We start from the raw sequence: 13,569 nt of genomic DNA, 5'->3' as shown, positions 1-13,569 counted from the left end.
AACTGCCAGGCTATATAAAGAAAACATTTCTTAAGAATTAGCCAAAATTCCTAATGAATCCCACCCCCAGGTTCTTGATAAATATCACGTGTTAAGCATAATTATATAATTAAGTTTTATATATAGTATTAAGTTTTAGTCTTTAATGTTTTTCCTGCCCGAAACGCTTTGTGTAATAGTGGCTTTAGGCATTGTTTGTACTAGCTCTATCTATATATCTATCAATTTTTGTAAAACCTTTTGTATGTATGTACTTTACCTCAATAAACATTTATTTATTATTTATAAACATCGCCTGTTTTTGTTTTTGTTTTTTTTAAAAGACCGCGCCCTTTAAATATTATGAAATGACAACAAATCAGCGCCGACGTCTCATCTCAAGCGACCAATGAGCGGCGACTTGCAGCGCTCCACCAATCAGCGAGGGTCAATACAAATTCCACATGTGTGTCTCGCAGTTCAAAACATTGTGAGAAGTAGAAGAGAAGTGCAGGAGTGTAAAGATGACTTTTGAGGCGCAGGTGGCCGACCAGCTGCACTACAAGTACCTTTTCGCTGACCTGCCGAAGGACGCTTGGCCCAGGCAGGTCCTCGTCAGGGTGTACCTCAGGCTACTCTGCGTCTACGACTCCTCCTTCGAAAATAGTGAAAATGACCCTGGGGAAACGGCAGGCTCTAGTAACTCCATTCACCGCAGTTTTGTACACATTCACAGGTCAGTTATAGCATGCTGGAGGAAACGATATAAATTAGGAATTGTTAAATAGAGCCTGTGAGGAGTATAGGGGTGTGCCATACTGACAGTTGGGTTCGTTTTCGACTCGCCATCGTGCATTCCGGGGTTCGAATCTCGGGCGGGGCAGAAGTGGTTGTTAGAGTTTCCTATCGCCTCTGTTCACCTAGCAGTAAATAGGTACCCAGGAATTAGTCAGCTTGTTGTGTGGGGTTGCATCCTGGCGGGACCAAAGTGTAAGTCTTGCATGTATCCATACAGCTTATATTTATACACTGTCTGCCTGTCCCCTGACACAGTGAATTATGATGACTTATAAAGAGGTCCACAGCTGCTCAATGTCCTCCCCAACAATTTTAAGAAATATTTCTGGAACTAAAGTGGCCTTTAAAAAAAAAATTATTTTCCTGCAAGAAGTGCTAGACCAGCCAGGTGGTAGTGGATGTGTACATTGGGGCTCCCCAAGCGACAGTCCGTTGGCCCAAGCTCTCCTAAGTAAAGCCTGGCCCTAGGCAGGGCTCTCAGAGAAGAAAGAACTCCCAAAACCCACTTTAGGTACAATCTGTGTATAGTAGTTATACAACGAATCCGCCCGCTCCTGACTGGGTTGTCCCTGCATTTGGGCATTGATCATTTGCTCTTCGCTCTCGGTACTGCTCATCCTGCTTTCAGTACCTTTCATGCCCACAGTAGTACCCAGAAAGTTCCTCCCTAGAGTTAGAGCTACCACTATGAGATGCACGTTATAATAGCTAAGGTTAGGTTGGCCTTTAAAACGTAGCTATAACTTGTAGGGTCTTCACTTGGAGCACTTCTTTGAGCCCTAATCATGCTATGGTCTCCTCATTGTTGGGGACAGAAGCCTAGTTAACATTCCGAGGTGAACAGAGGCAGCGGGTGAAAGAAAACACGGTTAAGCACCTTCTGGTGTGGGAATCAAACCTGACACATTTGGACATTGAGCAGACGGTTCTCATCACTGTCAACATTACTCCGAGGCAACTATACTCTGGCGTCTCTACCAACACCACCAAGGATACTGTTACTTATTGTTATGTTAGTTTCATGTTCCTAGTCTGATAGCCTTGCCAGTCACTATTTACACCAATGCATGTATTGTACATTCCTCCTCCTCATTCCTTTTCCTCCTCTTCCTGCTCCTCATCTTCATTGTCTTCCTCCTCCTCTACTTACAATATACAATAGTACGAAGATGTATATTCAATATATACTAAGAGCAAACTTTAGTCATAAACTGTGTTGTTACTATTGTATACTAGCTTACCAGTAAATCATAATGCAACATAAGAATACGGGAAATTCCAGAAGGCCAATTAGCTCATATGAGAACATGTATCTGTATCCTCCCAAACTAATGTATATTTAGGGTCCTGGTAGTACAGTCAGGTTCGTTCTTGACGCACACTCGAGAATTCCACGCGGGACAGAAATGCTTGGGCACCTTTCCTTTCACCTCATGCATCTGTTCACTTAGCTGTAAATAGTAACCCAGGAGTTAGTCAGTTTGTTCTGGGGTTGCATCCTGGGTGGGGTCAGTAAGTCGGCATGGGAGGGGGGGGGGACCTCAATAATAGCCTAAAGTGTATGAATACATTCTGGCTTTCTGTCCCCTGACACGATGGATTATGAATTTTTATATATGTATATATATTGGTCTAACCTATGCTTGAAATGATCGACTGATTTTCTGTGATGAGGTAATTTGTTCTATAAATCAATCATCATATTTCTAAATAAGTATTTCTTCAGATCTCCTGAACTTCTCCAATTCATAACCATTTGTTTATTTTGTTCTACTTTGTGTTTATATATTTAACACATTATTAATATCCTCTTTGCTATACTCTTTCATCTACTGTATTTTTTTTATTGTACAGTACTTCAATTATCACCCTTTCTTCTTTGCCTTCCTAGGTATTGTAAATATTTCATAATGGAGGTTTCTAAATCCTGGTACAGTTTTAGAGTATTAACCTTGTCATTCTGCTCTGTACTCGTACAATCTAAATTCATGGTACTGTATTCACCTAGTTGTGTTCGCCTAGTTGTTCTTGCCGGGGTTGAGCTCTGCTCTTTTGGCCCGCCTCTCAACTGTCAATCAATCAACTGTAACTAACTACTAACTAACTAATGTTCCCCCCCTCCCTAGGAAGCAGCTCCGTAACAGCTGTCTAACTCCCAGTCACCTATTTACTGCTAGGTAACGGGCATCAGGGTGAAAGAAACTTTGCCCATTTGTTTCTGCCTGGTCCGGGAATCAAACCTGGGGCCACAGAATTAAGAGTCCTGCACGCTGTCCATTCGGCTACCAGAATGAACTGTGTTCATTCTCTAGATGGGGTCAATTAAATTTTGGTGACCAATCTAAATGAGGCTAATAGGAGCAAGATATCGTTGACTAGAATTACTGTACAGTACTTGTTTTATTGCTAATGTTTCTAGAAATAAATCCTAGTATCCTGTTTGCCTTATTCCAAACATTACCTGATTTGCCCGAGGGCCACTTACCATAATGGCCTCGTTGCAGACAGGAAGCCAGCAACTTGTCAAAGGTCCTCCCCATTTGCCTTTGTGATCTTTTCCAAGTACTGTATATTTTAAAACTCTACACAGGTTTGGCATTTACAGCTTTGGCAGGTAGGCAGTTCCATGGGTTAATAACCCTGTTGGTGAAAAAGCATCTGTTCACTAATCTCCATGATTACTAATCATGATTCTCAAATCTATTTTACATTCAAAACCATAGGCTAGCTTTTACTAAGCCAGGCATTATGATTAGACAAAAAGATTGACTAAATTTTTTTTCACTTGCAGATGTCTTCGTCTATTAGGAATTGACCACCTTGCACCTAAAATAAAGGATCTATCGGATAAAGCAAGAGCCCTAAGAATCATCTCGGCCATTGATGATAAAATAATAAGTCGGTACGGCCTTGAGGTTGCTGCAAGGAGGAACAGAGTTGTAAGTTTTACTTTTATTAAAAACTGTCTGGAAGAAGGGTGCCAGAACAGTGTCCTTTTCCTTTCTGCCAGTGTCTCATCTGCACCTGGCATCTTGTATCAGTCTGGTGCACAGCCTGTTTATTTTCCCAGCAGTCTCTTGAGCAACTGGGGGGGGGGGGTCTGAACTTTGTTTGCATGGTTTATATGCTTGGCAGGGTTTATCTGAAGATGCTCCTCCAATTTCACCAATGTTGCCCTTTTCACTCTTTTTTTGGAATACTGTAGCAGATCCATTTAGGCTCTACAAAGGGTTTTGTGTTTTGTCCTCTTCTGGCTTTTTTGGGGTTTTGGTTCTGTGATGTCCTACTCCCATTTGTGCATGCTTAGACTTTATGCTGCACATTCATCTCTAGAGAATGGCATGCAGGGTAGGGCTGTTGGTTGCCTGGTCTGTGTCGGGCTCATATTATGATTCACAAACTGGTAGCAGTTTAATTAGCAACCCAGAGCATTAATCTTCCGAGAGGTTTGTGATTCGGCTCCACTTGGACTGCTTTCACAGTAGATGATTGTCTTGACTGGAGGAGTTGAATTGATTTTACCTTATGTGGCATTGGACTCTCGAGTAGCTCAGGTTCTCAGTTCTCAGGGTTTAGTTTTCTTCACCAGTTATGTGCGAGACATGTCAAATATGGTGCCTCCCATTTCTAGTCTTGCCATTGGGTGCGAGTCGTTTTCTCGCCCACAGGAGAAAACTGCTGCTGCTTCCTGTCCAAACTAGAAAGGATTGCCGATTGATGTCCCTTTGGTATCCAACCCGGCAATAGTTTCTGGGTCTTGAGACTCGGTTTAAACTGATTGTTTCTCTAAGGTTCCACTTTATCCCAGCAGAACAATGGTGACACTTGTCTCAGTGGTCAGAGGCTTTTTGCCAATCTTGTGTGGAGTATTTTGATCGGGTTTATGACCACCTGTAAGGTGCTAAAGTAGCCAATTTTCTTGTACAGATATTGCATCTGAAACTATCCTCTCAATGACAGTTTATCTGGCATGGAATGCATTCCGCCTTTTTCTGGCACTTTGGTATTCATCTTCGGTTTCTTTTCCAGTGTATTCCTTTGTCATTTCATGAACATAGTTTGATGCCCATTGCTATCGCATCTTATTGCTTCGTCTTGGCAAAGCCTCTTATTGGCTTTCAGGGCTGATCTCTCTCACTCCCATTCATAAAATTGATTGGCATTCATTCACCTCCAATTGTATCATTGCCCTTTAGTGTCCCCTTATCTAAAGAATATATTCTGCAAGGCATTCATCGTGTTGGCTTTGATTCTGGAGGTTGGGTAAGGGAAGATTCATGCTTTTTCTTGGAAGCTGGGTTTTTGTTTGGTCCAGGTTTTCATTCCCTTCAGCATCAACCACCACCTCTTCTGTCGAAGAATAAGTTTGATTTTTGGAAGGGTTGTTTGGCGATTGATACTTGGATTCTCTGGTCACGGGTTAATCACACTTTGCCCTGTGGGTTCATGGCTTTTTAAATGCCATTAATGAGAATCCAGGAAAGCACATTGATAGTCCCGTGTTTTTGAGCCCTTGTGGTATTCGCATCTCCTATCCCTCGTGTTAAACCTTTTTTTTTTCCCCCCCCTTTGCATATTGTTTCAAGATAACTTGGGGAGTTACCAAGGTGGCCATCCAAAAAATTGCTGTTAAATGAAATGAAACTCCTTTGTAGTGGGGTCCTTCTGTAGTTCCATGTTTCCCTCCTTCCCCTCTTTGCAAATGGTCATTGGTCATGTGTTGGGGTAATATGTGACTCATTAGTGACCTAGATTTTAGTGATCTGCCATCTGCTGCAGGTATTGCTACGAACCAGTGATTTGGCCCAGGTAATTGTTTATATTAGTAGAGTTAGTATTGCAAATATAATCCATGTACTGTAGTTGGTTTGTGTTGGTGTATGCTACCTTTATCATGGCTTTTTCCTTAGTTACCTTAGTGGTCCTAGGGGGTCCTCTATTGAGGGGAGGCTAAAGTCTGGCACAGCTTTCTGGTAGCTACATCTCCTGAACCCATTCTCAAGTTGAGTACTTTGCAATTTAGGAAACAAGCTAAAGTTATATTGCTTAGTGGATTTTATGCAAATGCATGGTGCAGAAGCCCTGGATAAATGCCTTTTGACTTTTGAACATTTGAAAATTGTGTAGAAATTGTTTGCAATGAGACAAATATTGTTACTAACTAGGTTGTGCTTTGTTAAAATTCATATAAAATTATCTTCATTGCTCACCATCCCCTGAGAAGCATTAGTTGGTTGGCTTTGTTTTTTTTTTTTATTAACACTTTTTATTACAGCATAGGATTTACACACATGGCTAAATCACAATTGCATTGCCAATATTTAACATTATTTGGCCCAAAAAGTTGTTTTTTTCTTTTGAACCAGTAAATTTTTTTTTAATTTGCTTATCCTTATTGTATTTTGGACATCTATTGCAGTTGATCAAAAAAGAACAAATGAAAACTTCAAAAATGAAGAGTCTTCCAGAGCCCACAAAAAAGTTGAATGAAGACGATGCCAATTCTTGTGATGTATCTACTGTGTCATCTTCCCCTCCCAAAGGAATATTTGCAGCAAACTGCAGCGTTACTACTCAAGAGAAGTGGTTGATGGTTACCAGAGATTCTCCCACAAGTGATTTGAATGATGAAGACATAATTCCTTTAACAAAAGGTTAGTATGTGAGCTTTAAATTCTCATTATAAATTGATTGTATTAGCATTTTCCTCTTGTTCCAAGTAGATTTTACACACTCATACAGTGCACTCTCCCAAATCCAAATCTCTCGATAGGGATTTCTCTAAACAACGAATCAAATCTTCCCACCAGAATGTGGATCTCGATTAAAAAAAAAAAAAAAATTTGAAGGGGATGCATTGAAATTTGGATTGTCTGTGCATCACTTTAAATTAATTTTCATCAAATTGTATTTATTTTTTTCCTGCTCTTGCTTTTTCTTACTTTTAAATAGTTAAAAATAATGCACTTTAATTTATAAAATGTTTTACTGAGCTTGTATGTATGTATGGGGCCTGACAGCTGTGTGGACAGCGCTTTGGATTCGTAGTCCTGAGTTTCCGGGTTCGATCCCCGGTAGAGGCGGAAAAGAATGGGCAGTTTGTTTCACCCTGATGTCCCTGTTCACCTAGCAGTAAATAGGTACCTGGGAGTTATAGCTGCTACAGGCTGCTTCCTGGGGGTGTGTAACAAAAAAGAAGGCCCTAGTCGAGGACTGGGCCGCGGAGACGCTAAGCCCCAAAATCATCTCGATATAACCTCAAGATTGTAATGTTCTATAAATTGTACAAGAATTGTTGGAGACTTGCTTTTTTTTTTTGTTAATTTTTCCATGTAAGCGTATGGTGTGACCTCGTGCTACTGAAGCATTTCAGAATTTTGATAAATATATAATTACAGTACAACCTCGATTTAACGAACTATATGGGACAAGCCACAATTCGTTGCAGTGAGGAATTTATTGCAACCGGCAACATCCAGGGTGCATTTCCCACACCCTATAGGCTGAATTCACTCGGCAAAATTAATTTCAACCTATAAGTTGAAATATATACAGTAATGTAGGTTGTCCTAACCCACAGCCAGCTACAAAGTCACTAGGTCAATCCTGTTGCTGATTGGGTTGATTTCTGAAGTGTTCCCAGCTCACCATCCCTCACAACATATCCCACTACTTCTCAGCTAAGTGCCAGCCATCCTTTGGACTATGCCCTGCAGGAGCCATTTAATTTTGTTACCTTATTTTAGTATTCGCAAGTTTTCTTCCTGGCTCTGTTGTGCAGACTTGGCTTATTTTACGCTTCGAGCTGCATGTGCTCAGAGTTCCCTTCCCTGGGTAGTCATTTAGAACTGCCCCTATAATGACACTTACTTCTGTGTTGTGTTGGGAGTTCACACCTGAGAGGCCTGGCTGCCAGAGTGGAAAGCCTCACCTTGGGCAGGACAAGAGTTGACTCCTATGTGGAGGCCCTTGGTTGAGGGGCACCTAACTTGGTTGAGTGGGGTGCACTAGGGTATATGAGTGCTTGTTTATACAACATCCTGTGGACAGTCAGACACCCTTTGTAGACACCACGTTATTTGCTACATTTTGTGCCGTTTTTTGGCGAGCATCCCTAGTGCCTAGGTGTCCTGCTTGGCTAGTTACCTTTGGGCCCCTGGTAATTTCCCTGCATGTCTGTGGCATTCACTGTGTGCGAGTTTGAAGTATGCTCTTCGGTCTGGATACAGGCCAATGATCATTCTCTTTTTCCAAACTGCCCGTTAGATCATTGATGCCTATAACCAGGAGTTCTAAGATGTTGGCACACATTGGGTCTCCATTGTCTTCTCATCAGGAACTTTAGTAGGCAGCTGGCACTTTGCAGGCAAGGGTTTTGCATATTCAATGTCTGTTGCATGGTGCATCCTTGGATGTTGCAGAGTGGGCTCCTGTGATTATAAAGATCATATTTGGAGATGTTTTTGAATTCCACTTGGGCCAAGTCTATGCCAGCTCTTCCTTTCCCCAAGGGTGTGGAGTGCCTTGCTTCCTTGCTTGAGTTGTGTTTTGTCGAACAAGGAATAAGAAATTGTTCGAGGTCTTCCCTCCCCCCATACCACCTTCATTCCTGTTCCAAAGTGTCTGAGTTTATTAGAGTTGGGGCAGGATGTACCTCAGCCTCCTCAGGGGATGGCCCCGTCTAATGCAGAGGCATTTAAGCCATCTTCTCCCTGCCAAAGATGCAGAGCCTTCAACTTCACAACCACCTTCCTGCTCTGATTGTTCTCATTGGGATGACACCTTTCTGTCCCAGGCATCAAGGGAGGAATATGGCCCTTTCCCAGGGACATCATGGCTGCCTTCTGGGATTTCACAGACAAGCTTCTTGAAGGCATGGATCGCTGGGTTTGGTCCCGGATGTGGAGGCTTTTTTTGCTTATGGTGCTGGCTTTAGTGGCATTGCCACATTGTGTAATTTTTTCTTCTTTCCTTTCCCTTTTACAGTCGTGCATATCCTTGTTGAATGTCCTGACCTCCGGGAAGAGAGTATCTCGTTTTCTGACCGTCCCCCGCGGTCGCTTGTCTCTCGATAGTATTCTTGGTGACTCAGATACTTTTGATATCGTTCGCCTTGTGCGTTTCTGTTCTCGTACTGGCATCTTTGGTGATATTTAGCGCCCTCTGATTATCCCGCACATTTGATGGTGCTACTTAGCCTTCCCGGTTTGGTGCCTTCTTTTGATAATTACTTGCTGCTTCTTTCCTCTTTCTTCCCATCCTCTTGAACATTCAAATTCTCTTTAATCACTATTGTAAATGCATTGATATTTTTAATGTGTATTTTGTGTGTAGCCAAATGATTGCTTAATCTTTACAGGTCGTCAGCTGCCAAGGACTCCTGTGAAACGATCCATCATTCCAGGCGAAGAGCGCAAAGTCTCGTCTGAAAACACAGGAAATATAAATGCTGATGAAAATTTTGTGGAAGTTGCAGACTCTGATGAAATACCAATTGACAGTGTTGATGCAGATTTAAATATTATACCTACTGGAAAACAAATTCCAAGAACTCCAAATGTACAAGATGAAAATAATTTGAATACAGAGAAGGATGAAAAGCCTGTAGGCATCCATGATGTAACAGGCCATCATAACATTATTCAAGAAAGTATTGAAGAGTGTGAACAGAAGGAAGGTTCATCTGACATTTTATTATTGCCACCAGGCAGACGCAAACTTTTACGAGAAAATGTCTCTGAACAGTGTCCTAATGGAGCAACAACACAACTCTCAGGTTGTGAAAATTATCAGTTGGAACTGAAGACATCAAAGCATATTGCTGTTCTGTCCTCTGGCCTTCAGAGTAAGTCAGATGAAACTTGCATCCCCAAACGTTTAGATGAAACTTGTGTCCCCATGCCTGTCGTTGAACCTTACATCCCAAAGCCTCTAGGTGAAACTTGCATCCCGACACCTTCAGATGAAACTTATGTCCCTACGCCTTTAGATAACACTTACGTCCCCACACCTTTAGATGACTCTTATGTCCCCATGCCTGTAGATGACACTTCCGTCCCTACGCCTTTAGATGAAACTTATGTGCCCAAGCCTTTAGACGAAACTTACGTCCCCACGCCTTTAGACGAAACTTACGTGCCCAATCCTTTAGACGAAACTTACGTCCCCGCGCCTGTAGACGAAACTTATGTCCCCGCGCCTGTAGATGAAACTTACGTCCCCACGCCTGTAGACGAAACTTACGTGCCTGCTCCTTTAGACCAAACTTACGTGCCTGCTCCTTTAGACCAAACTTACATCCACAAGCGTTTAGATGAAACATTTGTTGCCACATCTTTAAATGCAACGTATATTATTGCACCACCTTTGGAATATAAGGCTTCAACACCGGATATTGGTTGCCGCTCCAACCCTACAAGATCAGTCAGGACACAAGAGAACTACTTTTTACACGAAAGCTTACTCTCTGAATATTTTGAGCCTAGCCATAATTGTCCATCTTCCACACGAAGCAAAAAGTCACTACTAACTTCAGGGAATGGAGCAACAATAAAACATAATACAATGAAATCCAATGTTTATATAGAAAAGTGTTCTAGAGAAAGTAATGAGTTTGATGAATTATCAGTTTCAATGAGTAAAGGTAAATTGGAACTAAAACTTCCTGATAGAAATACAGATGCTTCTCAAAGTCTTCACGGTGCTAAACGTGCACCATGCATTCTTACGCCACCTATTGGTTTCAAGGACCAAACTTTTTCAAGTACTGAGGGGAAGTTAATTAGCAAAGTGGCAAGTAATGAGCATCCTGTACAGCAAGATGAGTGTACCCTTCCATATTTGGATATTCAAAGTAAAGATGTATCGGTAAAGCAATATATAGCGAATGAAGATTACAATTCTTTTGGGCAGCTTTTGCCAAAAATCTCGTCAGTAGACGAAAACAAAATAGTAGGAAGGGATGACTTGCTGACAAACTCTTCTACATATAAAAGTTCTACATCTTTACATTCTGTAGTCAATTTAAAAGATACAGAGGTTTCAAAGAGCATTTGCAATGATGATCTTATTTCTCAAACTGTAATGGAGACAAGTGAAACCAGCATAAAAGATGAACTTATTAGTGAAGAACCATCAGTTAAATTAGAAGTTTCCCCACAGGATGGAATTACTGCAGCTTACTCGAGCATTTCCAGTGATAATCCTGAATCTTCAATCCATGAGGTAGAGTTTAATGACTCCTTAGACATTTTCCCTCTAAGAATAAAGGAAATGGGTGCAAGTAACAGGGATATAATTTCTGACCAAACAAAGGTTTACTTGGAGGGTGTTGAAGGTGCCACAGAAAATGCCACTAAAAATGAAGAGGGTGACTCCCTTAAAGTTAATATAAAATCACAAACAAAACTTAGGATACCTAAAAAGATAAAAATTAAATCTAGCAATAGCCTGAAGAACAAGATTAAAAGACTTGCAGATGAAAATGATGATGACAAGATGGATGAAGATACTGAGGTCACCCAAAAAAGTCAGAAACGGGGCAGTAGATTTGCCGAGGTAAATGCTCTGCATGGTATAAGAAGTGACAATTCGGAACAATCGGAAGATGATGAAGCATTGTTTCTGGAGGGCACCATTAAAACTGAGTGTAAAGAAAATTGTGATATGAAGGACAAATTAGTTTCAGACTGTGAAACAGCAAAACAATTTGGTAATTCAAAAATTACACGAGCAAATAAACGAGAAGCCGTCTCAAAAACTGCAGAGTCTGTGACAGTAGACAGTGGTGTTCTCAATTTTAAAACAAAGCTAGCAAGAAAACAAAAAACTAAAATTCCCAGTAATGCAGCATTAAACAAAGATATAAAGGAATTTGAAAACTCTACAAATGAGGATATGACTTCTGAAATATCAGCTAAAAATATTGAGGTCGGCACAAGTGCTAATGATGCAAGCCTTGCAATTTCAACTAGAAGCACAAGAACAAAAGAAAAGACTAGGGGAACTAAATTGATTACAAATAAATTATCCAAGATAGAGGAAGGCTCTAGTAAGGTTCTTTCTGTCACTGAGGAAGTTGAAAAGTCAAAAGTCGCAACTGATATTAAATCAAGATTCAATGTTACAGGATCTAATATAGACGATTTGAAATGTTTAGAAACTGTTCAGAGCAAAGTACAGTTAAAAGAAAACCCATCTGTCCCAGTTCTAGCAGTGAAGCCGAAGAAATCTGCAAAAAAAGCGGCATCTGGTGTTCAGAAGGAAGAAAATCTGAAACCCAACAGTCGGTTGGTGAACAAAAGTAAAAGATTACACAAGGAGGAAATTTTAGATCAAATACAAAGTCAAACAAGCTCAGATGAAGAGCAAATGGAAATGAAGGAAGATGACTGCATTGTTTCATCAAGCCGAAGCAGAATAAGGGGAAAACGATTATTAAAACTCCCCAGTGCCAAGCTGAGTGATATTTGTGAGGATCTTCAGTCTTTATGTATGGAGCCAGGTAATAAATTCAGATCACAGATCAGTGTTGGAAGAGAACCGACAACAAAGTTGGGTAAAGACAAGACGAAAGTAAATAATAATGCAGAACAGTCGATTGAAAGTTTGAAAATTCAACCAGAGGATGAAATTGGTATGCACCTGCAAGCTCTATCACTGGATCCAATTGAAAAATCAAGCTTGGAAAGTCATAAGGAAGCAGGTTCAGTATTACATCATTCATCTATTCCTAAAGGTAAACCAGGTAAAAAAATCAGTAAAGCCAAAAAGATTTCTGAAAATCCATCAACAATCACTGATGTACCTGTACTGGACACACCTGCTCGGAGAGGAAACCAGAGACGAGCATGCCAGAACAGATCTTTCATATCACAGAAGAAAGTGTTAGGTAAAGATACTCTCTCTCCTAGCCATGACCAGTCTACACCTCCAGAAACAAAAGTAGAAAAACGAGGAGAAAAACTTAATTCCGGTAGAAGAGTTAACATGACTGTATGTGTAGAGAAAGAAAATGTTCCAACTGAGAGTTCAAATGCAAACGAAAGTGGCGCTGAAGACCAAAAGTTAAAGAAGAAAAATACTGCAGCAAAGAAAAGGAGCAGAAATAATAAAAGTTTATTAGAAAATTTGGATAAAGTCAGTAGCCCGTTAAGAGTTCAGTCAGGGCGCAGATGTAAAGCAAAGGCTCTAACAGCCATTTCAGAGATCTTCAATGATTCTGATAGTGCCTTTCTCACGGATATTAAAGCTTACAAATAATGGTCTATATTTTAATGACCATTTGGTATTTTTAAGGGCTTTTAATAATTATTATTTCCAAATGTTATTGTTATTCCATGTCCCATTACTTTAGGAAAAGCATTTGTCAAATTAGATTAATGGAAAGGGAATTTATATTCATGAATGTTTTGTCACATATTAACAGGGTAGTTTAGTAGAGAATTTCATAAATATATTTTAATTGTATGATGAGTTTGATGTAATAAATAATTTTAATAGGTAAAAGAATTGCATTTGATTTGTGAAATTTGCTTCATCATGAAGTTTGTGATATAAATGAAAGTACAGCTTTTGTTAAATGCACAAATGTATGCAATTTTGCTTTCCTTGTACCATATTGTAAATAAATTTGAATAATAAATAGCCTGAACCACATAACATTATTTTTCCTTTCAGCCACAGCAGATATATATAGACACACACACAACAGTACCGTTTGGTAATCTTTTGTTGGTTCCAAGGGTCGGCAACACCCTGACACCAGGCCTCTGGTTCATGATCTGTTCAACA

The 13,569-nt window shown here is 40.4% G+C and overlaps 1 protein-coding gene across 1 annotated transcript; it reads left to right on the top strand.

Moving 5' to 3' along the window:
- Positions 1–435: 435 nt before the first annotated feature.
- LOC123759665 (uro-adherence factor A) lies at positions 436–13,187 on the top strand. Its single transcript, XM_045744870.2, has 4 exons — positions 436–715; positions 3,569–3,716; positions 6,197–6,431; positions 9,137–13,187. The coding sequence occupies exons 1-4, from the start codon at positions 504–506 to the stop codon at positions 13,036–13,038; spliced, it is 4,497 nt and encodes a 1,498-aa protein (XP_045600826.2). The 5' UTR covers positions 436–503; the 3' UTR covers positions 13,039–13,187.
- Positions 13,188–13,569: the final 382 nt, after the last annotated feature.

The sequence above is a fragment of the Procambarus clarkii genome, chromosome 8 (assembly GCF_040958095.1).
Source record: "Procambarus clarkii isolate CNS0578487 chromosome 8, FALCON_Pclarkii_2.0, whole genome shotgun sequence".
Lineage (NCBI taxonomy): Eukaryota > Metazoa > Arthropoda > Malacostraca > Decapoda > Cambaridae > Procambarus > Procambarus clarkii.
Note: the sequence above shows the minus strand (reverse complement) of the source record. Positions and strands in the feature narration are given on the sequence as shown.

Coding starts and splice junctions, on each gene's coding strand:
- LOC123759665 (XM_045744870.2), top strand. CDS start 504: ATGACTTTTGAGGCGCAGGTGGCCGACCAGCTGCACTACAAGTACCTT. Junction 716..3,568: donor AGTTTTGTACACATTCACAG/GTCAGTTATAGC, acceptor TTTCACTTGCAG/ATGTCTTCGTCTATTAGGAA. Junction 6,432..9,136: donor CATAATTCCTTTAACAAAAG/GTTAGTATGTGA, acceptor TAATCTTTACAG/GTCGTCAGCTGCCAAGGACT.